Source organism: Pipistrellus hanaki, assembly GCF_964339955.1.
Source record: "Pipistrellus hanaki genome assembly, chromosome: 10".
NCBI classification, from domain to species: Eukaryota; Metazoa; Chordata; class Mammalia; order Chiroptera; family Vespertilionidae; genus Pipistrellus; species Pipistrellus hanaki.
The window spans coordinates 15,663,201-15,684,601 of record NC_140512.1 but is presented as its reverse complement, the minus strand read 5'-3'; the positions used below and the strand labels follow the sequence as shown (position 1 = coordinate 15,684,601).

The following is a 21,401-nucleotide window of genomic DNA, read 5'->3' as shown; positions in this document are numbered from 1 at the left end:
CTCCTCTTAAACTTTAAGCTTACATACAATGATCTAAAGATACAAAACCTAAAGCACAGCTTAAGCGATTAAATATTAAAGGCTCAGAGGGAAAAGGCTTTATAGTGGCTTTATAATGTGAATGGTAAACACATCAATTATATACTAGACAGGCTGTAATGGATAGCCATGTTTGAAGTGAAGGTTACTGTAAGGCAGAGAAGCCTTCCTCTGGTGAGTCAGACAGAGCATTAGTAATTTAAGGAGGAATTCCTAGTGGGAAGACATTCATTCTTTCGACAATGGGAAAGCCCCAGGAAGTGGGGAAATGGTTACCAAAAACTCACCAGAGAAACTTAGATAATGATTTACAAATTATATCAGTTTACGTCACATTATACCCCTCTGTATTACCGTAACCAAGGAGCAAGCTGGTCAATATGGAAAACACCTATGTCACTTCCCTCAATTTCAAAACAAATAGTAATCGCCATCCCTCCCTTCCCCCCTCTTACAGCTTTGTAAATTCTTCAGACCCTAAGCTTCTCTCTTTCAGCCGCCCATTCCCAAGTCTCTCAGTGCCTGGCATAGAGCCGCAACAAACCTTGGGTGTAACTACTACTGAGTTGGCAAAGAAATCTTAAGGTACTGTCTTGGGAGTGATGAAGGCAGGCTCAGAATAAAGAAAATCTAGTGTGTGTTTTTTCCCCTCACGGAAGCCTAGCACCCCCTTTATAGTCCTCATTATGACTGGGACCGAGATTTGTGGGTGACTAGGTCCCTCCAGAGGCTGCACTGCTTCCGCTGGCGTGTAGTCATCTCCTTCCCCTAGCCCTGAAACAATGCCTTGGCCAGCTGCCAAACCCTGAGATGGGAGACACTTTGGCTGTTTACGGCCGCGAACGGGAGCTGCGAGAGGCTAGAAGCCCTTCCAGGCGCTAGGACAGGACCAGAGTAAAGAGAAGGGGCCAAACCTTTAAAACACTCCCTTCCTCCGCCTCCTCCCTTTTGTCCCAGACACCAAAACAAACCAGCTGATACACGTGTCCCTATGACTCTTGTTTACTATCAAGACTGCACGGCACACGCACCTCTGGGATATGTAGTCCAGCCGGCTCCTCCGGCGCGCTGCCTCCCAGAGGGACGAAGCCGGGGCTGGGACTACAAACCCAAAATCCACTTCGGGCTCAAAGTTTGGCGTTGGTCCCCGGCCATCCAATCCGAAGCGCTCCTTCTAGTGACTGACACGCCGTCTCCTCCAGTAAACACAACACAAAAGTCAACACAAGCCCGCCCCCCGAGGCAGGCCAAGGTACCACCCAATGGGAAAGGGGAACACTTGAGGGGCAGCTCTGCAGACCAGTGAGAGGGCGGAAGAGCTGGGCGGAGGCTCAGCCCCCAGGGGGTGGAGGGGAGGGGGAAGACGAAGCTTGAAAGACTTGGTAATGGCGACGGGTTTGGTAAGTAGGAAAGTTTCGGGTGAGGAGTCAGCGCGGCGGCGGGAGCAGTCATGTACGCCGGGAGGCGGGCGCCGGCTGGAGACGGGTTACGCGAGCTGCTGGCGGTGTTGTCGCGGCCAGGACCGGCCTGCCCGGGCTGCCCGCACTCCGCGGCGGGTTTGTTGTCTTTCACTTCGGGGAAGGGTGGGGGTGGGGAAGGGAGGGGCAGGATCCCGAGGGGGAACGGACGGACGGTCGGCCAGACCGCCGGGCGAGCTCGGGTCCGTGTTCCTCGGCTTCGAGAGGCTGCCCTCACTGGGGAGACGATTCACCACCCAGCGAGCGGCCCGTTAAAACCCCGCGGGACCCGCGTCCCCCGCGAGCTCCCCTGGGCTCCGCGGCGGCCGCGGCGCGGCTCGGGGGGTCTCGGGGGCGCGGGCGGGAAGGAGGAGGAGGAGGGAGGACTTTGCTCCGAGCCCGGTGGCGCCGTGGGTGGCCCGACCTGGTGCGGACCGAGACGCGGCGGACCGGGGCCGCGGGACCCACCGGCCGACGCGGCGCAGGGGCTGCGCAGGAAAGTTTGACTCCAACTCCCCGCGTGTGGGCGGAGGGTCGGAAGTCGGCCCGCGGCGGGGGCCCGGCCGGGGGATGGGGGGACCCCGGAGCGGCGCGGCCTCCTTCGGGGGGGCGGCTGGGCGCGAGCCGAGCCGGGGAGCCCGCGGCGGCGCCGGGCCCCCGGGCTCATTGTTACGCAGTTCGAATGAATGGGCTGCGCGGCGCCTGCGCAGTGGCGCCGAGCCGCGGGGAAAACAAGCCTCTCGCCCGGCCGCGGTCACATGATGGGGGAGGGGAGGGAGCGATGAATGGCGAAAGCGGTGGGGGATGGACTTGGCGTGCACCGAACCTGCGGGCGGGCGCTGCCTCCTGGGTGACCGAGCGCCGAGACTTGGCAGGCGGCTCCAGTCTCCGCCTTCCAACCTATGCCGCTGCCCCGGGCCGATTAAAACAACAACAGAAAGAATCCTGGCGGAGTCGACCGCGGCGGGGAGGGGGGGGGGGCGGTTTTTTGTAACTTGTTTGAACGCTGCCTAGGCTGCCTAGGCGAGGGGATTTCACTCGCTTCTGGGCATTCTGTCATACGTATTTAGAATCCATTCTTGGGAAGTTTTCGGGAAGAATCGTTTTTTAAAAGGAGCACTGACAGCAGGGCAGTACTCCAAAGAGTTTTTTTTTAGCTGAGGGTGCCACTGATGGCTAACCCCCCCCCCCAAAAAAAAAAAAAAAAAAACAGAGGAGGGGGGCTGTGTATATTAGGAGTAATTGTTAGAGTCCTACCGATAATGCCAACCAAGTGCTTTCGATTGACGTAACCATCTAAGTCAGCTGTAACTGTTGACTCCAAACTGGTTTGGAAATTAAAGTTAACTTTTGAGAATTAGGGTAATTTTAACATTGTGCATACTTTTCTATTCTTTATTAGTAATTTACATTTGTAATGTATTCCTAGAACTTTTGGTCTTTGCCTTTTTTTTTTTTTTTTAACTATTTTGTTTTACTTCTCTAACCAAGAGTGGTGAAGGGATTAGCCGAAGGACATATGGCCAGAGGGAAGGGGGGTGCCGGGGCTTGGGGTGGAGGAGGGCGAAGTGAGAGGAGGATGGGGACACGGTAATAGTGCCAACGATAAAAACAAGGCTAAAAAAATAAAATGTTGATGCTAAAAAATAAAAAAAAAAGACTGTTAGGATCTTCTGTTCAGTTTTCTTGACTGAACTACCCAGCTATTGCTGTGTTGGCAATATTTGACACGTTTTCAGGAAATTTGAGTTATATTCAAAAGAATTGAATCCACTCAAGTTTTGAGGTTATTTATACTTTTGAGGAAGCCACTACAGCAAAATATTGCCGTTCACTCTAACTTGACTAATACATTATTTATGAAATGAAAATTTGGTTTCACTTAATAGTCCATGCCCATTACCTTTTCTTTCTGCCTGGAACATCCTTCTTCCCCTTTGTTCACTCCTCAGACTGTTCCTTTCTACGTACATTAAAAGGTTACCTTCTACTGGGATTTCCCTGCACACGTCTCCATAATCTTACATGCTTCACAGTTGCCTACCTCTCAGACTTTCACTTTAAGGAATGGTCTCCTCCACTGTATTTTCATTTCTTTGGACTCTTGTCACTGTCCAAGTGCTCAGTTGAGGAGGCAGATATAGCTTGGGCTTAATGAATGAACAAACTGCTAGGCACTGAAGATTTCCTGGAGGGGAGAATTGCAAGCTGGTATATTGTATTTCTGTTTGAAATGAAGGTCTCAGTATGTTTTTTTCCTGTCATAAATTATAAGATACTATCATGTTAATGAGATGTATTTTGCATGTATTTTAAGTATGAAAGTAAATGTTTATGTAGAATGAAGATATAAATCACAATAAATTTTAAAATTTTAAAGCTGACAGATACCTTATATATTACAAAGTTTAGGAAAAATGATATTATTAACTGACACATCAGTAATATTCCTTTCATAACAATCAAGTTTAGGAAAACAAGTTTCAAATATGAAATTTATATTATTTTAATTGACAGTCCTCTTTTAAATAGGTTTGTGCATGGCTTCTTATAGTGGTGTATTGTGGTTTTCTGTTATCTTCACCAATATCAGCATTTCGTGTCAGATCAGCTCAGAATTCATAAGAATTTGTATAGATGTCATTTGGTGCTGTCCAGCAAAGGGAAGGAGTCAGTCTGAGTATCAGTGACCGATAGGGTACAAGAGTGCATGTGGGATGCAGTATCTTTTATACCTACAGTAATTATAATAGGAAGATAGATACTGGTCCCACCTATCTACTACTATATATATAAAAGCCCAGTGACCGAATGGTGGAACTACCAGAATGACCAGTCACTATGACGAACACTGCCCACCGGGGGCAGACACTGAAAGCAGGAGCTGCCCCTGGTGGTCAATGTGCTCCCACAGTGGGAGTGCTGCTCCTGCAGGCCCCGGGTGAGGGAGTCTCTGCACCTATCAAATACCTGAGACAATCCGGACTCTGGCCTGAGCCCGCCAGCTGATGGCAGGCCTGAGGTGTGTTCTAGAACAGTGGTCACCAACCTTTTGGACCTGATGGACCACTGTTTGGCGACTGCTGTTTCCTAAAAAGAGTGCCGGGAACTGGCATAGGTGGATGCCAAGATGGGATGTGACGTGGACGCCCCAGGGAGGCTGTCCTGATGGCTGAGGATCCTGGAGCACAGCTGCCCTGAACATCCCCGATGGTGTCACCACCTGGCATCATATGTCAAGGACATTCATGGGTGGCTTTGGGGTGCTCTTGGCCAGGTCCCTCCAGGACACAGAACACACCTTTACCTAAGACATTACCCCGAAATACCAGCTCAGACTCGTTTCCTCATTCAGCAGCTGCTCAGAGGGCGGGTGTACAGCTGCTTGGCTGAGCAGCGCTCTCCCTGGCTGGTCCCCACAGGCCATGCCCCCCACCAGTGCATGAATCCATGCACCAGGCCTCTAGTTTACAAATAAAACAAGCATAGAGGTTCAATTCTTCAGTCATATAGGTAGTAAGTGATATTCTGTAGTAGTATATCTTACCCACTGTTGGGTTGTGGTCCCCCCTTTTTTTCCTTAGCACAATGGCAAACAAGTTGTAGAAAGATTTCTTTGAAATCTTTTGTTAAAAGTTTCATGGAAGATATTCTAGAAGAACTGCATTAAGGCCTCCCAACTACTTTTGGTGTGGAAAGTTTGTTTGGGAGGCTCATTTTATTTATATTTTTATTGATTTCAGAGAGAGGAAGGGGAAGAAGCACCAATGATGAGAGGATCATTGATGGGCTGCCTCCTTCATGCACCCTACTGGGGATCGAGGGCCGGAACCTATGCATGTACCCTGACCCCAAGCACTGAGCCACACCTGCAGGGTTGGAGGATCATTTTAGCTTGAAATTATGCACTTTACTTCAAAGACCTCAGTTCTCATGTTAGTGATCCAAATTCATTGCAAATTGCCTTCTCTTCACCCTTTGCTCCAAACAATTTGAGTTTGGTAGAGAGTTCTTCAGGATTAAGGGACGACATACCGGAGCTCCTTTCTGTGAAATCCATAGTAAGGATGAATAGGCACTTGAAACTAGCAGCCCAACTTGTGTTGGTCTATATCTTTAGTCATTTTTCTCTTTTCTTTTAAAAAAGAATATGGTCTCATTTAGTTTATATTAGACCAGATAAACTGTGGAAATGCTCTGCAGGGAGTAGGTAGGCATTTGATAAAATGTATTCCCTTTTTTATTTACTGAGAGTTATTTCACTTTTTAAAAATTGATTTCAAAGAGGAAGGGAGAAGGAAAGAAATAAAAACATCAATGACGAGAGAATCCTTGATGAGAAGGCTGCCTCCTGCATGCCCTCTACTGGGGATCAAGCCGGCAACCTGGGAATATGCCCTGACCCGGAATTGAACCATAACCTGGTTTGTAGATCAACACTCAACCACTGAGCCACGCCAGGGGCTAGACTTGATTATCTAGTCCTCCTTTCCTTGCCTCTTATCTAAGATTTTGTGGATATGTACTTCTAAAAGTTTGCTAAGCAAAAACAGTAGGGTCTTCCCAATTCCACCCAGTAAAAATTTGTAATACTGAAAATGACATTTCAAAGTACAGCTGCTGGAGAGTTTTACTCTTCCCTTTTGAGATTCAGTGATCTAATGAAGAGATGACGTGTGAATCCTATAATACTGGAGAGTATGCAAAAGTATGAATGAACAATAGGACCAGCTCTACCAGGAAGAATTTGAAAGAGGAGCTTGTTTATCAGAACGAATGTCTAATTGGTACAATGTATATGAGGGAGCATTTTTGAGTATGGACTCTGGATGTTCCTTTACTGTTTCGAGGGTCTTGCTTCCCCCAAATAGTTGGACAAAAATAATGAGAGTCAAAAACTTACATTTGCGTTCATGTATTTAATTATCACACTAGGCCTGTGAGATAAGCAGAGGTACTGCAAATCTAAGGTTAAGTGATCTACCTACCTAAGGTGACGAAGCCTAAAAGAGTGAAACTCAAGTCTATTGATTAAGTCTAGGCTCCCAGTTACTATACAGGAGGTTTACAGTAGCAAAACCTCCATTATTCAAGATCAACTTTAGATAGCCAGTAACCACGAGGTGCACACACACACAACTCAAGTTCTGCAACTATTTGGTCCCTTTCGTTATTTGTAGGTAGCTGTTTTAACACTAAAATTTTTTCACTTTAAAGGATATTGTGATGGGATATTGGTAGATAACTAAGCTTGGGAGCTGAAGAAATGATAGCTGCAAGGAGGTAGTATTGATGTATGGTATGTACATGGTGAATGGTGGACACTCAGGACCTGCAGATAGGAGAAAATCTAGCTGGGAAGAATGAGAAAATCGGAGCTCTGCAGAGAGAGGGGGAAGGCAGATAAACTGCAACGCTGCTTCTGTGGACTCCAAGAACAGCACTGTGTCATACAGTTAAGGATAGCTCTAAGGAGATGTATATGTGTAGGACAACGTCTGAAATTCATTATACAGGTAAAAGAAAAATTTCAAGTTTAAGATGAAAGGTGGGGCTGACTGTAAAGAACTCATAGAATGATTAGTTCCTCTCAGGCCTCAGGCATAAGGAATCTACTGATACTACCAATTACCTTTTAAAAATATTTTATTGATATCAAAGAAAAAGGGAGAGGAGGAGAGAGAAAGAAACATCAATAATGAGAGAGATTCATTGATCGGCTGCCTCCTGCACGCCCCTCACTGGGGATGGAGCCCACAACCCTGACGTATGCCCTTGACTGGAACAGAACCCGGGAACCTTCAGGCCTCAGGCTGACACTATCCACTGAGCCAAACCAGCCAGGGCTAAAACAAGATTTTTAAAGAAGGAGGTTATTTCACTTTATTTTTACTCTTATTTGTTTCAGTTTTACAACTAATCTAAGGGGAAAGTTGGGCAGGTCTCATTAACCCTATTTTACATATGAAGATATTGAGTTATTAAGAAGCTCCATCACTTAGGTCATATTTAGCAAGTCTCAAGCTGGAATCAAAACCCGTGTGTTCTTACACCTAACCCAGTGCCCTTTTCACTACTCCGTAGTACATCAGACAGTTGATATTGAGTAAGGCTCTAAAGCAATGCCCAGGATATGGGTCATTTGTGAGTCATGCAGGCAGAAAGCATCCAAAATGGCATATTAGAAAATAAAGACAATATAAAGTTTGGTTATATATGTCAATAACCTTAGGAAGATTTTTATTTGCCAGCCACCAGTATAGAATCTAAAGAAATAAGCAGATATAAGCAAAAACTTTAAAAAAAAAAAAGAATGTAAATACAATGTTATTTAGAAGAGTGAAGAAATTTAGAACAACATGTTCAGTAATAGGAGGAATAAGTCAATTTTGGTACATGGTGAATGATGTATGTTATTTTTTTAAAAGGTATTTGAAAATAGATGTCACAGGAAAATGCTTATGAACTTGTGTTAAGGAAAAGGTATATGAAGAAATATTTGATCTTGGGTCTCTGCTTTATAAAGATACGTCAGATAATATACCAACATTTTAACAGTATCTAAATCTGGTTTGTGGAAGTGGAACTAATTATTTTACTTTCTTAAAAAAATGCTTTAAAATTTTTGTATATAGTCAGAAAAACATTTCACAAAAGATTTGAAAAAGTTTTTATAGAAAATATTTGTCAATATTGCCAGTGATTTTTGGTGTGTCATGACTTAGAAAACTCTGATCTAAATATTAAACATTTAACATCTTTTCACTGCATTTTTTGATTAGCTGACCTGGGGTACTTTTATTGACTTTTAACAGCAATGTATTTTTTTTATTTTGAGGAAAAATAATGTTTTTTTAGTATTTCGTATTAGCTCAGAACTTTTTTAAAGAAATGATTTGGAGTAGAGCCTGAGAAATCAGGAAATCTTCCTGCTACTGTCACTCATCTTAAATAACCAATTTGATTATGTCCAAAGGTTATTTGCATAACAAAATTTAGTTGGTGGACTTCCTTGAGAAATTATTTAGGTGTGCCATCCTTTATTATTTTCCTCCTTGTAATAACTTTGTGGCCTTGAGATAAAGGTAGATTTACTATGAATTTACCTAAATCTGACATGATTAGCATTCATTGTGTTTTTTTTTGTGGTTTTTTTTTAGAAATAATAACTTATTCAGGACAGGTATTTTTTATTATGGTGAGGTCCCAAATTCACATTAAGAAGACATAAGAAGTTGTTTGTTTAATCCTCACCAAGGATATTTTTCCATTCATTTTTAAAGAGAGTGGAAAGGAGGGGAAGAGACAGAAATATTGATGTGAGAGAGAGAGATCGATTGGTTGCCTCTCCCGTACATGCCCTTGACCAGAATAGAACCTGGGGACCCTTCAGTCCAAGGGCAAGAACATTTTTTATGAGACAATATATGGCCATTTTAAAAAGAAACTCCTTAAATGCTCTTTACAATATAATTTTATGTTAAACTTGTTTACTTTTAGAAGATGAGAAAAAATAATGAATATGGTAAATATAGAAATTAAAATAAAATCTTTAAAAGTTCTTTTAGACTTTTTGAATTTAACGAGGGAAAGTGTGTTAATTTTATTTTACATTTGAAGATACAAGTTTATAAAGATTTTGTTGGTCTCAATATTGGTGTCTGAAAGAGATACTTGATATAAAAACTGCTTTTATTCTTTGGAAGAAAGGACTTTTATAACATTTAATACATTATTAATACTTGGGGATTTGGGTATAATTTAGTGCTAACTATATGGATGTTTGGCAAGATGTCATGGAGTCATGTTGGTCTAAAGGATTTGATAGTGATACAAATAGCAAAGTATAGATTAAAGATACATGTGATGTCTCTGATTTTCTATTTGTGTAATTTCCATATCACATGATTTGACACTTTTTCCTTGCATTATTTTTATTTTGAAGTCGGAGCACCATAACATGGTGTGGGAAGTGAAGACAAATCAGATGCCTAATGCAGTACAGAAACTCCTGTTGGTAATGGATAAGAGAGCTTCAGGAATGAATGACTCATTGGAGTTGCTGCAGTGTAAAGAAAACTTGCCGTCCTCACCCGGCTATAACTCCTGTGATGAGCACATGGAGCTTGGTAAACAAAATTAAAACGTTTTTAGGGATATCACTGAAATTTAGATTAATTTTCATGTTTTAACCTACCTGGAACTGATAAAAAGTATGTGAAATTTTGTACATTAGTTTTCAGTGTTTTCTTGTTACTGAAAGAGTGACCTCCCTAAGTCATTCCTAAGTCATTTTTAAGCAATATTGCTTAAAATATTACTTAAAATGAACATAAATTTGAGCTATTTATGGGTATCATACATAGAGACTAATTTACAAATTACTATACTACCCTGCCTTGCTATGTGGATAAAGATTGGGCTATTAGACATCTTAGGAAAACTCTGCTCTGAGGCTTTTCAAAAGGTATTTTAAAACATCCCCATGAGTTCGGTAAATTATGCTTGGCCACTCTTCAAGGCTGGATTGTTAGTATGACAGGGACATTACAGAGGATCCTTGAAGCTTGTGGGTCTGACATTTGTGGTTATCAGTATGCTGAGCTATTGAAAGGTATGTGACCTGTAGAAATGTGTAGTTTGTTGAGGTATGATTTTGAATTGTATTGTTTTGAAGTGTTGAAGAGTAAACAGCTAATGAGTAATCTTGGCTTGCTGCCCAGCTTTTCAGCTTGGCTTTGTCCCCATTTAATATGTAGTTTTCCTTAATATTCACAAAAACCTCAAGAAGATGTGATTATTCTCATTTTACAAAAGATGAAATAGAGGAGATTATATGCTGGAATGCTGTGTGAGAATTTCAAGATTCTGAAGGTCTTGGGACATAACCAGTTTAGATACCAAGAACTTGCTAATATTATTTGAGTAGTGGCTACTGTTGAGCAAAGACTATTATAATCAGGTAATTGAATTCTCCACTATCACGTTTTTTTTTATTATTTAAAGATTTAAAATTTATTTTTAGAGAGAGAGAAAGGGAGAGGGAGAGACAGAAAAATCGATATGAAAGGGAACATCAATCTGCTGTCTCCTGCATACCCCTTACTGGGGATCGAGCCTGCAGCCTGGGCATTTGCCCTGACCAGGAATAATACCTGCGACACTTCAGTGTGTGGACTGATGCTCTAACCACTGAGAACATTGTCCAGGGCAGAAATTAACTCTTATATAATAAGAAGTGATGGTCAAAGAAGGATGTTGGCAATGAGGGAAGGGGAGTGGCTATACCAGAATGAGAATTATAGGGTGGGGTTATCTCACATTGATATGATATTTTGGCTGCTTCTAAATAAGTTATTTCCATTTTAGTAGACTTATCTGGGTACTTGCCTGGATAGGAGCTATGTATAGAAACATTTATAGTGACAGTTTAGGAAAACTTCCAAAACTAGAGGAGTTTCATGACATATATTGAAGGGAACCAATAGAACTATGTAGTGTGTAGGTGTGTATTTAATTGAGACTTTTTAAAGCCTGCACGGTGCTTTTTCTCCATATAATACATTTTTTACTGAATATTTTAGAATTACATTTTTTAGAATTTCTTATAATGCTCATAGCCTTGGTGTGTACATGAATATTACTTAGGTAGTATTTCTAGTCTTCTTTCTTAGGGAGTGAAAATATCATGAAATACCTTTGGGGAACACAGTTACAGGAAAAATAACCAATAAATATTACTGAGTTCAGAATTTCTCAGTAAAAAAAATAATTTGGCCTATATAAAAATAAGTAGGTAGTACCTAAAATTTTATATGATTTTTGTCTTTAAATATTTTCACTATTGCAATAATCTTGTATAACTGGTTAATAAAAATATGTGAACAGTAAGTACATATACAATACATACACACACACACACACACACACACACAAAATGCCTTTTTCCTCAATGTGTTCATATAAAAATGTCTCAATAGAATATAGATTACTCCTCAGTGAAGTATAAAAAATTGAGGGGGGAAATCAGGATTTCCGCATAAATCTTATTTTTCAAGTCTATGAACAGTTGTAATTACATGGTTTAGGTAGTGAAGTTATTAGTACATTGACATTCATTGGATTCACTTTTCTATTAAGCTCTATTGACCCTTAATGTATTTGGTGTCATTTTAAAAAATAGAAACTTCTTTCATTAAAAAAAAAAAGCCCACACATTTTGAACTTTACTTTCCCTTACAGAATTAATAAGTTAAATTGAGGACTTCTCAAGCCCACACATTTTGAACTTTACTTTCCCTTACAGAATTAATAAGTTAAATTGAGGACTTCTCTTCCAACTGTAACAATAGTATTACCCAGTATTAGTAATTTCCTTTTTATAATTTTGAGTGTGTGTTTGCAGATGACCTTCCTGAACTTCAGGCTGTTCAAAGTGATCCTACCCAATCTGCCATATACCAGCTAAATTCAGATGTTTCACATCAAGAATATCCAAGACCATCTTGGAACCAAAATACCTCAGACATATCAGAAAGTACTTATCGTGAAAATGAGGTGGATTGGCTAACAGAATTAGCAAATATTGCCACCAGTCCACAAAGTCCACTTATGCAGTGCTCATTTTACAACAGGTAAGAATGCTGTATTTGTATTGAAAACCTCTATCATTGCAAATTTGGCTATTAGTTATTTTTTTCTAGTTTCAAAAGTAATGCTAGTAATCATTTAATGAATGGTTTGCTTAATTTAGGATGTAAGTAAAGTCATTAGAATTAAGCTTCTTGTCTTACAAAGATCAAAGAGCTATTTTACTCAATAATAAAATTTTACATTCTGAGAATTAGATAAGTGATATGAAAACAGCAGAGTGAAGAATATTTGCAAGTGTTTTAAAGTCACCAAAAAATAAATCAGACCAAGAAATACTTTTATTATGCTATATTTCTGCTTATTGGAATGAAAATTGTAGTTGTCCAAAGAACCATAATTGTAGTAAACACTAGAGGCCCAGTGCATGAATTCGTGCACCGGTGGGGTCCAGCTGGCCCACCCTGATCAGGGCCAATCAGGCCGGGGCCAGCTGGGAAGGGAGCTTCGGGCAGTTGGCCAGCCAGCCCTGCCTGGTTCAACTCCCAGTCGAGGGGACAGTTTGCATATTGGCTTTTATTATATAGGATTATATTTTAAAGCTTTTTATCATCCTTGAGTTCAATTCCTTTTTTGTTGACCTTTATTTTCTTCCAGGGTATGTAGCCTTATGTGATTTATCTTTTTCTAATAATAAAACTAGCTAATCTTAAAATCTTCAACTTATAAAAGTGGGCTCCCAATTGGTGAAAACCACTGTTTCATATACCCAGACTAGGATTTAAGAAAATGAGTTGTGCTATGAAATTACAAAAGCTTTCAAGCAATATTCCTAGAGAGGCCTAAGTGGATATTATTTTATTATCCCTAAAATCATAAAATTATCTATGTAAAAAGACACAATAAGATAGATTATAGAGGGGAGAAATGTCCAAATTTGCTCTCATATTAGGTAATGTTGAAATAACTCAATTTTGGTAAGTGCTCTTAAGTTAGTATAATTATTGCTAAAGAATAAACTACAACCCATTAAATTATGCTGCTTTTCTTCTATATCAGGATGTTAATCTTGATTAAATTCATTTTAACTTTGGTTTAACTCAGCCCTGATTTTACCACTAGACTTTCTTTTCCCCCCTATTTCATTTTTTGCCATAAATTCATGAAGATTAATAATAGTTCATGCAAAGTTGAGTAAATCTTTCAGAAGAAAATCAATATAAATAAAAGCATAAGTAAAGGAGTATCTCCCTGAAGACGTAAATTTTTTCTCTGAGGGAACATGTGGCCCCCCCACCCCCTTCATGAATTTGAATTTCTTGCACAGTGGGGGGGGGCGGGGGGGGGGGGAAAGTCCTTCAGCCTGGCCTGCATCTTCTCCAATCTGGGATCCCTCTTGCACTCCAGGACCACTGCTCACCTGCCTTCCTGCCTGATTGCCCCTAACTGCCTCTGCCTGCCTGCCTGATGCTCATAACTGCTCTCCCCTGCCCACCTGATCACCCCTAACCACTCTCCCTTGTTGGCCTGATCGCCCCTAACTGCTTCTGCCTTGGCCTCCACCACTGTCGCTTTGCCTGGAAGGACATCTGGAAGACATCTGTCTAGCCTGTGTAATTAGCATATTATCCTTTTATTAGTATAATTTCAGCAAAGGTTAATGAAAAAAGGTTAATGAGGATAAAATTAAATGGAGGGTTAATAAAATTTCTCAGGGAAAGGGACGAATTGGAAACTAAGATGTCCCTTCTCCCCTTTTTGAAAAGGGGGTTAGTACAGACATGCATTAACTTTTTTCTGTTCAGGACCAAATCCCTATTTGGCATCTTAGAGAATTGTTCTGATTTGGGAGTTTCAGACAAATCTACCCCCTTGTCTTCCTCTCTAATGCTTTCCAAACTCCTGGGTTAGTATGTACATATTACTGGTCATCCTTTATGGGTTTGTTTCTTACTGTTATCCTTCCTGTAATAGCTGATCTGTTTGTGAGGAAAGGATTTTAATGTGTTCTTGTGAGCGCAAGTACTCTAAAAGGAGCAGTGCCTGTTAAAGAGACTATTGAGGGGAAAACTGGGGAAGGGGTTGTTTTTTATAACCTGATCCTGTGGGAAAATAATTATCCCTTATATGTAGATGCTCTTTAACAAATTTGTATTAGAAAAAAGAAATAATGTCCAGTTACAAGAAGTTGCAGATAGGCTGCTTTCTGCTACAGGAAGTTTAAGCATTTAGGGTAAGGAGGTTCATTGTATCTGCCCAGTGATAGGTGATGATAAGGCACCTTGCATAGGGGTTATTATTCATGAATGAAAATGTTCACATTTATATGTACTTGATACAAAAACAAATGAAACAGCAATTTGGAACTTAAAATACATTGTCAAATATGAAAAAAAACAAACAAAAAACGGGTTTAAAATTAGTGAGGAGGGCTTGGGTAAGCAACCTAAAGGACAATCTACACTATTAAAAGAGAAAGATGCAAATTGACTGTACCTCTATGACACCCACCAGCCAATTAGGAGTGAGTATGCAAATTAATCCAACAAAGATGGCGGGTTAATTTGCATACACAGGCATGGAGTGAAGACCAAGGGCTCCACTGTGGCTGGAGCCAAGCCTGAAGGCTGAAGGCTTGGCTCCGCTGTGGCCCGGGTCCCGAGTGCCAGAGGAAAACTGGTGCCAGCAGCCAGGGGAAGGAAGGCCTATTGCACAAATCTTCGTGCAGTGGGCCTCGAGTATACTATAAATGTAATCTTGTCTTTACTAGTGTTTTGTATATATACTAATGTTGGCATTTTGAATATAAAATTTTTTCATCAAAAGGAAAGATTGACTATAAGGACCTATCCTTTATGGTTAAAACTGCTGCTTTATTTTAGATCATCTCCTGTACACATCATAGCTACTAGCAAAAGTTTACATTCCTATGCACGCCCTCCACCAATGTCCTCCTCTTCGAAGAGCGAGCCAGCCTTCCCTCACCACTGGAAGGAGGAAACACCGGTCAGACATGAAAGGGTGAGCTTATTCATGAGATTAAACTTTCACAAAATTTGCTCAACAGTTATAATATATTAACTTTCCCTCTAAAAAAGTCTTTTGAAGCACATACAGATGGAAAAATAGCATGTCTGATAGTTCTAGTGATCAGGTTTGATTTTATGTACAGCTGTGTTAATTGGTAGGAAAGTTTGTTACAAGTGGGGAATATATAATATATTTAACTAAAACTTTCAAAAACTTCAGTTTTCAAAGGTATTTTTTTGCCCCAAGCTTAGAATGATTAAGTTATCCCGTATCTAGGAGAGAACCTGAACTCTTGAGCTGGAGACAGATGGTAATAAGGTACATTTAAAAATAAAGTTTATAATGTTTTTCTTCACAGGCAAATAGTGAGTCAGAATCTGGCATTTTCTGCATGTCCTCCCTCTCAGATGATGATGATTTGGGATGGTGCAATTCCTGGCCTTCAACTGCTTGGCACTGTTTTTTGAAAGGTGAAAAAAAGTACTTGAATTTGTTTACAGCTTACTTGTGCAGCACACTATCACATAACTAATAATTGTTTTTACTTAAACTTTAGGCACACGACTATGCTTTCATAAGGGAAGCAATAAGGAATGGCAGGATGTTGAAGATTTTGCTAGAGCTGAAGGCTGTGATAATGAGGAAGATCTCCAAATGGGCACTCACAAGGTTGATTTAAAATTTCTAAAAAAAAAAAAAAATTTTTTTAAATGAAACATAATGTTTATTGTTGTTCTGCAGGCATATCCTCCATTTACTTTCATATTTAAATAATCTTAAACTGTAGGTAGTGGTTTTGTGTTGTTGTTGCTTAGCCTGATAGAGAGGCTTTAGGTTTACCTTTGTAATTACGTTTTCTGAGATGGGAAGACCAAACTGGCATTAAAAATCAATGATCCCTGCCCAGCTGATGTGGCTCAGTGGTTGAGCTTCAATCTATGAACCAGGAGGTTATGGTTCCATTCCCAGTCAGGGCACTTGCCTGGGTTGTGGACTCAATCCCCAGTGTGGGTTATGCATGAGGCAGCCGATCAATGAATCTCTCTCATCATTGATGTTTCTGTCTCTCACTCCCACTCCCTTCTCTGAAATAAAAACAGTATATATTTAAACAAACAAATAAATGAGCCCTGGCCAGTGTGGCTCAGTCGGTTGGAGTGTGGTTTAGTATACTAAAAGGTTGCAGGTTCAGTTCCCAGTCGGGGCATTATGGAAGGCAATCCAGTCAATCAATGTTCTCTTTCACATCTATGTTTCCTGACTCCCCTCCTCTAAAATCAATAAATATATCCTTTGGTAAGGACTAAAAGTAAATAAATGAATAAACAAACCAAAACCTTATCTTTGGTAATCTTACAAGGTGGTTAATCCTCCTATGGGTAATTAAAAGTTGATTATTGTTACTTTTAAATGTGGAAGGCTGGCTCCCAGTTGTGCCGCCCCCCATTCTCACTGGCCTGATCACCCCTAACCACAAAGCCCCACCACCGTGGCTTTGTCCGGAAGGAAGTTGGATGTCCGGAAGATGTCTAATCACCTGGTCTAATTAGCATATTTGTTGACACCTTTGTCTTTGAAACCTTTAATTTCTTCTCTACTGTAGGTAGACAAATTGGGCATGTGAATGAAGTGCTTCTTTAAAATTCCTGTTCGTTATCCCCTGATGATGAGTTTCTTAGAAAATTAGCCCCCACTCGGCTGCCTTCAGTTCTCCCCTCTTCATTGTAGTGGTTTGTCATAGTCTGACTTTGGCCTATATCACTCTCCTACAGTTTCAAAGGTTATTAGCTTGATTTGATTACTATAGAGGCTTCTACTTGTTCTGTTTGATATCTCTTCAACATCTGACAGAGTGGATGAGTTCCAAACATTGTTTTGATTTGTGTAGCCTGGCAGTGCCCTGATTTTTGAGTGGTGGTTTATCTGCCATAATGTTGAATGTAAGCAAGTTTCTGTTCCCTTTCACTCTCTTATTCAATTCTTTGCTGAAAATGTCAGCGTCACCTCCTTGTGGCCTGTGGAAAGCACTGTGGACTTGGAGTAGGAAACCTGGGCTCCCATTCCAGCTCTTCCAGTAACTTTTTGTGAGTGATCTGGGGCAAATAATTAACTCTAGTAGACACTGGCTTCTTGATCTGTAAAATGGGACTGGATTCGTTTTAAAGTTTTGTAGCCCCAAGAATTAGAAGATTCTGTAACTCGGTTTTTTGCAAATACATGTCTGTAGCCTTTACCTGTATGTTTCCAACTGCATGTTAGAACTATTTGTACATGAACATCAGTTATTCAAACTTGGCTTATTAGTATAATCAAATCTGTATTCACCTTTTTAAATTCCCCTTCCTGGCAACTCTGTTCTTTTAAAGATAATGGTATCCCTGATTACCAGATTCAAAACCAGGATGCTGGCTATTCCCTTTCCTCCCTTCATATTTAGTTATCAGTTCTATTTCCTTAAAGATTTTTACAGTCATCCTTCTCTCCCCTTCTTTACTTTGTTTTGTTTTTAACCCTTTGCACTCCGCTGTCCTCTCTCAGGGGACATCGGAATTCTAGCATATCACTCGGATGTCCCCTCTCAGGGGACATTGCAGTTTATTAGTGATTACGGGGAATTGAGTTTCCGCGCAAAGTAGCGTCGAGTAGCTGGTAGCCAACGTCCAGAATGGTTCGGAGTGCAAAGGGTTAAATATGTTTTTATTGAGTTCAGAGAGGAAAGGGAGAGAGGCAGAAACATCAGTGATGAGAGAATCATAGATCAGCTGCCTCCTGCACGTCCTCACCCCCTTCCTACCCACGACTGGATTGAGCTGGCATCCCAGGCATGTGCCCTCGACTGGAATCAAACTGGGACCCTTCAAGTCTGTAGGTCCACACACTATCCACTGAGCCAAACCAGCTGGGCCCCATTCTTTACTTCGTTCATGCACTAGATGTAGTAATAATTGGATGTTATAGCTAGGTGTTGGCATGTTTTTCTCTGTTTTTCTGGGAAGAGTAGGGATTATGTGTTGTTGATTTTCTTTTCAGAGTCTAGCATGTACTAAATGCTTAATAAATATTTGTTGAATTTAAATTTAGGCTGGTTCTACCACTACTGTACTTGTCAATTCAAGACTAATGGGCTTCTCTCATTCTATTTTGAAATAAGTTGAATATTAGAGGTAACTTTTATTATGAAGTCATTTATCATCTTAAAATGAACAATCTTATTAATAAAAATACTTTTATTGACTTCCTAATGCCCTCTAAAAGGAAAGTTGGACCATTTTGCCTATCTCTAAGGCCTTTTACTAACTGGTCTGGCTCCTCTTCAGTACTTGTCCCAACTTTGAATTCATCTTGTATTTTTAGAAAATACTCAGCGCTACCCCAAAGCAGTTGTTTATTATAACCATTCCTGGTGTAAGGCATGTTCTTATACATTTCTAAATTTCATTTCTTTTAAATCCCAGTTCAAAGGGGAATTGTATTAGAATTATTTATACTCGGACTAAAATGTTTATTCCACTCTTATGTTGTAGTGATTTATATATGTGCCTTTGTTCATGACTGTGTCAAAAGCCCCATAAAGACAGGAATCCTTTTTGTTTATTTTTACCTTTTCTACAAAATCTTAACTGTAGTAGGAACTTCACTATGTGTTAAATTGAATGTTGCCAATTCATTTAATATATGCATGTATTCTCAGGGCTATGGTTCCGATGGTCTGAAGTTGTTATCACATGAAGAAAGTGTATCATTTGGCGAGTCTGTACTAAAGTTAACTTTTGATCCTGGTACAGTAGAAGATGGTTTACTGACTGTAGAGTGTAAGCTGGACCACCCTTTCTATGTTAAAAATAAAGGTAGGGCTTCAATTTGAATTTGTAGTAACTTAAAAAAGAAACTTAAATTTATAATATGTCTTGTGGCATAATTCTTTGGTGGTTAAGAAAAAGAATTTGAAGGGAAAATTTCAAACTAAATAAAACTATCTTAGGAAATGCCCTCTGATGCTTAAATGTCTTAGTGGTAGTCAGACTGAGCTCTACTTCCTGTGGCTATCAAAAACTTCAATTCATATAGCATGAATATCTTGGTATATAGTTTGGGGATATACCATTTTAGTAATTGCATTTTGGTTTAGGATTACTAAATACGCTGTATACCCAAAACACTTCAGAGCTTTATTGCAATACCACCATGTTACACATAATGCTTCAAGAGTATTTCATGGTCTCACTTATTTTCATTTATGCTGATTGATAGAACCTATTAATAAAATGCTAAATTAAACTACATTTTGGAGGGTTAGTGGATTGCTTAAAGTAAATACTTATAGTTGGCTTTATGGCAAATATAAATTACTTGTATTTGAAAAATCTCAACTTAAACTTTTTTAAGACTCAAATGATGTATCTCTCTTATAATAAATAATTTGGGTGTTTTCTGTCAATCCCCATCTTTGATGCAACTATTTTTACCTTTAGGTTGGTCATCGTTTTATCCAAGTTTGACTGTGGTACAGCATGGCATTCCATGTTGTGAAATTCATATTGGTGATGTATGTCTACCTCCTGGACACCCCGATGCCATTAATTTTGATGATTCAGGTGTTTTTGATACATTTAAAAGGTAATACTGCACTAATTATCTTTTTTCTGTTAAAGTTTACCCTAAACCTCCCTAATGATTGCTAAGTCAAATATTTAAGAAGCTTTCAGAATTTTAAAAGAACTTTTAAAAGGACAATTGTACAACTTCCCAGGAGGCATCCAGAGAAAGTTTGTATGTAGATATCTGGGATTTTAAGACTCATTCTTTCTTTAATCTAATTATCAAATCTAGAGGCATTAGGTAGAGAATTCTCAAGAGTTCCTGCCTGCTGTCTTTTAGATTTTATTTCAATTTAACTTAATAATAAAACATAAGGTAAATATATTTGTTTATCAAAAGAATAAGGAAGCCCTAACTTATTTGGCTTCAGTGGATTGAATATTGGCCTGAGGACTGAAAGGTCTTGGGTTGGATTCTGGTCAAGGGCATATGCCCGGGTTTCAGGCTCAATCCCCAGTATGGGGTGTACAGGAGGCGGCTGATCAATGATTCTCTGTCATCATTGCTGTGTCTCTCCCTGTCCTTCTCTGAAATCAATAAAATATAATTAAAAGGAAAAAAAATTAGTAAGACTATTTTAAAAAGCAGAGGCCATATGCTCAATAACATCTATAAGATTGGAGTCTAAATGCCATTTGATTACATCCTCATATACACCCTTTGAAAAATTAAAAAATGAGACAGTATTTTAAGGTCTGATACTCTTAATTATTTTTATCATGTAGATTAGTGATAACTCTTATGTTTTGGTGAGTGTAAATAAAATTTTGGAAGATAATTTGGCTTTGTTTTACAACACCGAATATCAGTAATCCCATTTCTCTGTAGAGGAATAAACTAGAGAAATAAACTCTTATAGACATGTGCTAGGAGATGTATAAATAAGTTCATAGCTGTATTACTCATGTTAGCAAAACTTGGAAACAATATCACTATTCATTGGCTGGGGAGTAAATATATAAATTGTGTCATAACTGTACAGTGGAATTCTATGTCAGTGGAATATTAATGAACCTTAGCTATACATTTATAAACACCTGGATCAGATTTATAAATAATATTACCGTAAGTAAAAATTAGTCTCAGAAATATACAGTATGGTTCTATTTTTTTTTTTTTTTTTATGGAATCAGATGTTCTTCGAAAATATATATAGCCCTAAACAGTTTTCTCAGTGGTTAGAGCATCTGCCCTCAAACTGAGGGGTCACAGGCTCGATTTCGGTCATGGGCATGTTATTCCAGCAGACTTTATCTCCGGCCTGGGTCTGGGTGCATGTGGGAGGCCACCAATTGATGTGTCTCTCTCACATGGATGTTTCTCTTTCTCTCTTTTCCCTTCCATTCTCTAAAAATCAGTTGGAGGGTGGGTGGAGGAGAAAATACTTGCAAAATTATAAATGTAATTATGTTTATATTATACTAGAGGCCTGGTGCACTGGGAAAGAAGGGGGGCGGTTTCTCTCAGTCCAGTCTGCGCCCTCTTGCAGTCCTTGACCGCTCGGAGGATGTCCTCCTGCCGGCTTAGGCCTGCTCCCCACGCAGTCCGGGAACTCTTGCTCCTTACTGCTCTCCAGCTGTGAGCCTCACTTTTGGCTGAGCAGCACTCCCCATATGGACGTGCACTGACCATCAGGGGACAGCTCCTGCATTGAGCATCTAGCCCCTGGTGGTCAATGCGCATCAT

General features: G+C 40.0%; 1 protein-coding gene across 2 annotated transcripts in view; it reads left to right on the top strand.

Moving 5' to 3' along the window:
* The first annotated feature begins 1,361 nt into the window (after positions 1 to 1,361).
* Positions 1,362 to 21,401, top strand: part of HBP1 (HMG-box transcription factor 1) — a 29,292-nt gene continuing 9,252 nt past the window's right edge. Inside the window, exons 1-8 of one of the 2 annotated variants that reach the window (XM_084897774.1) lie at positions 1,362 to 1,439; positions 9,442 to 9,625; positions 11,902 to 12,130; positions 14,969 to 15,107; positions 15,475 to 15,586; positions 15,673 to 15,785; positions 18,808 to 18,964; positions 19,589 to 19,733. In XM_084897774.1, the coding sequence (XP_084753900.1) occupies positions 1,425 to 1,439; positions 9,442 to 9,625; positions 11,902 to 12,130; positions 14,969 to 15,107; positions 15,475 to 15,586; positions 15,673 to 15,785; positions 18,808 to 18,964; positions 19,589 to 19,733 (1,094 nt within the window). In that variant the 5' untranslated portion in view covers positions 1,362 to 1,424. Of the gene's footprint in view, positions 1,596 to 9,441; positions 9,626 to 11,901; positions 12,131 to 14,968; positions 15,108 to 15,474; positions 15,587 to 15,672; positions 15,786 to 18,807; positions 18,965 to 19,588; positions 19,734 to 21,401 lie in introns of both variants that reach the window. The other variant, XM_084897773.1, reaches the window with a different exon arrangement.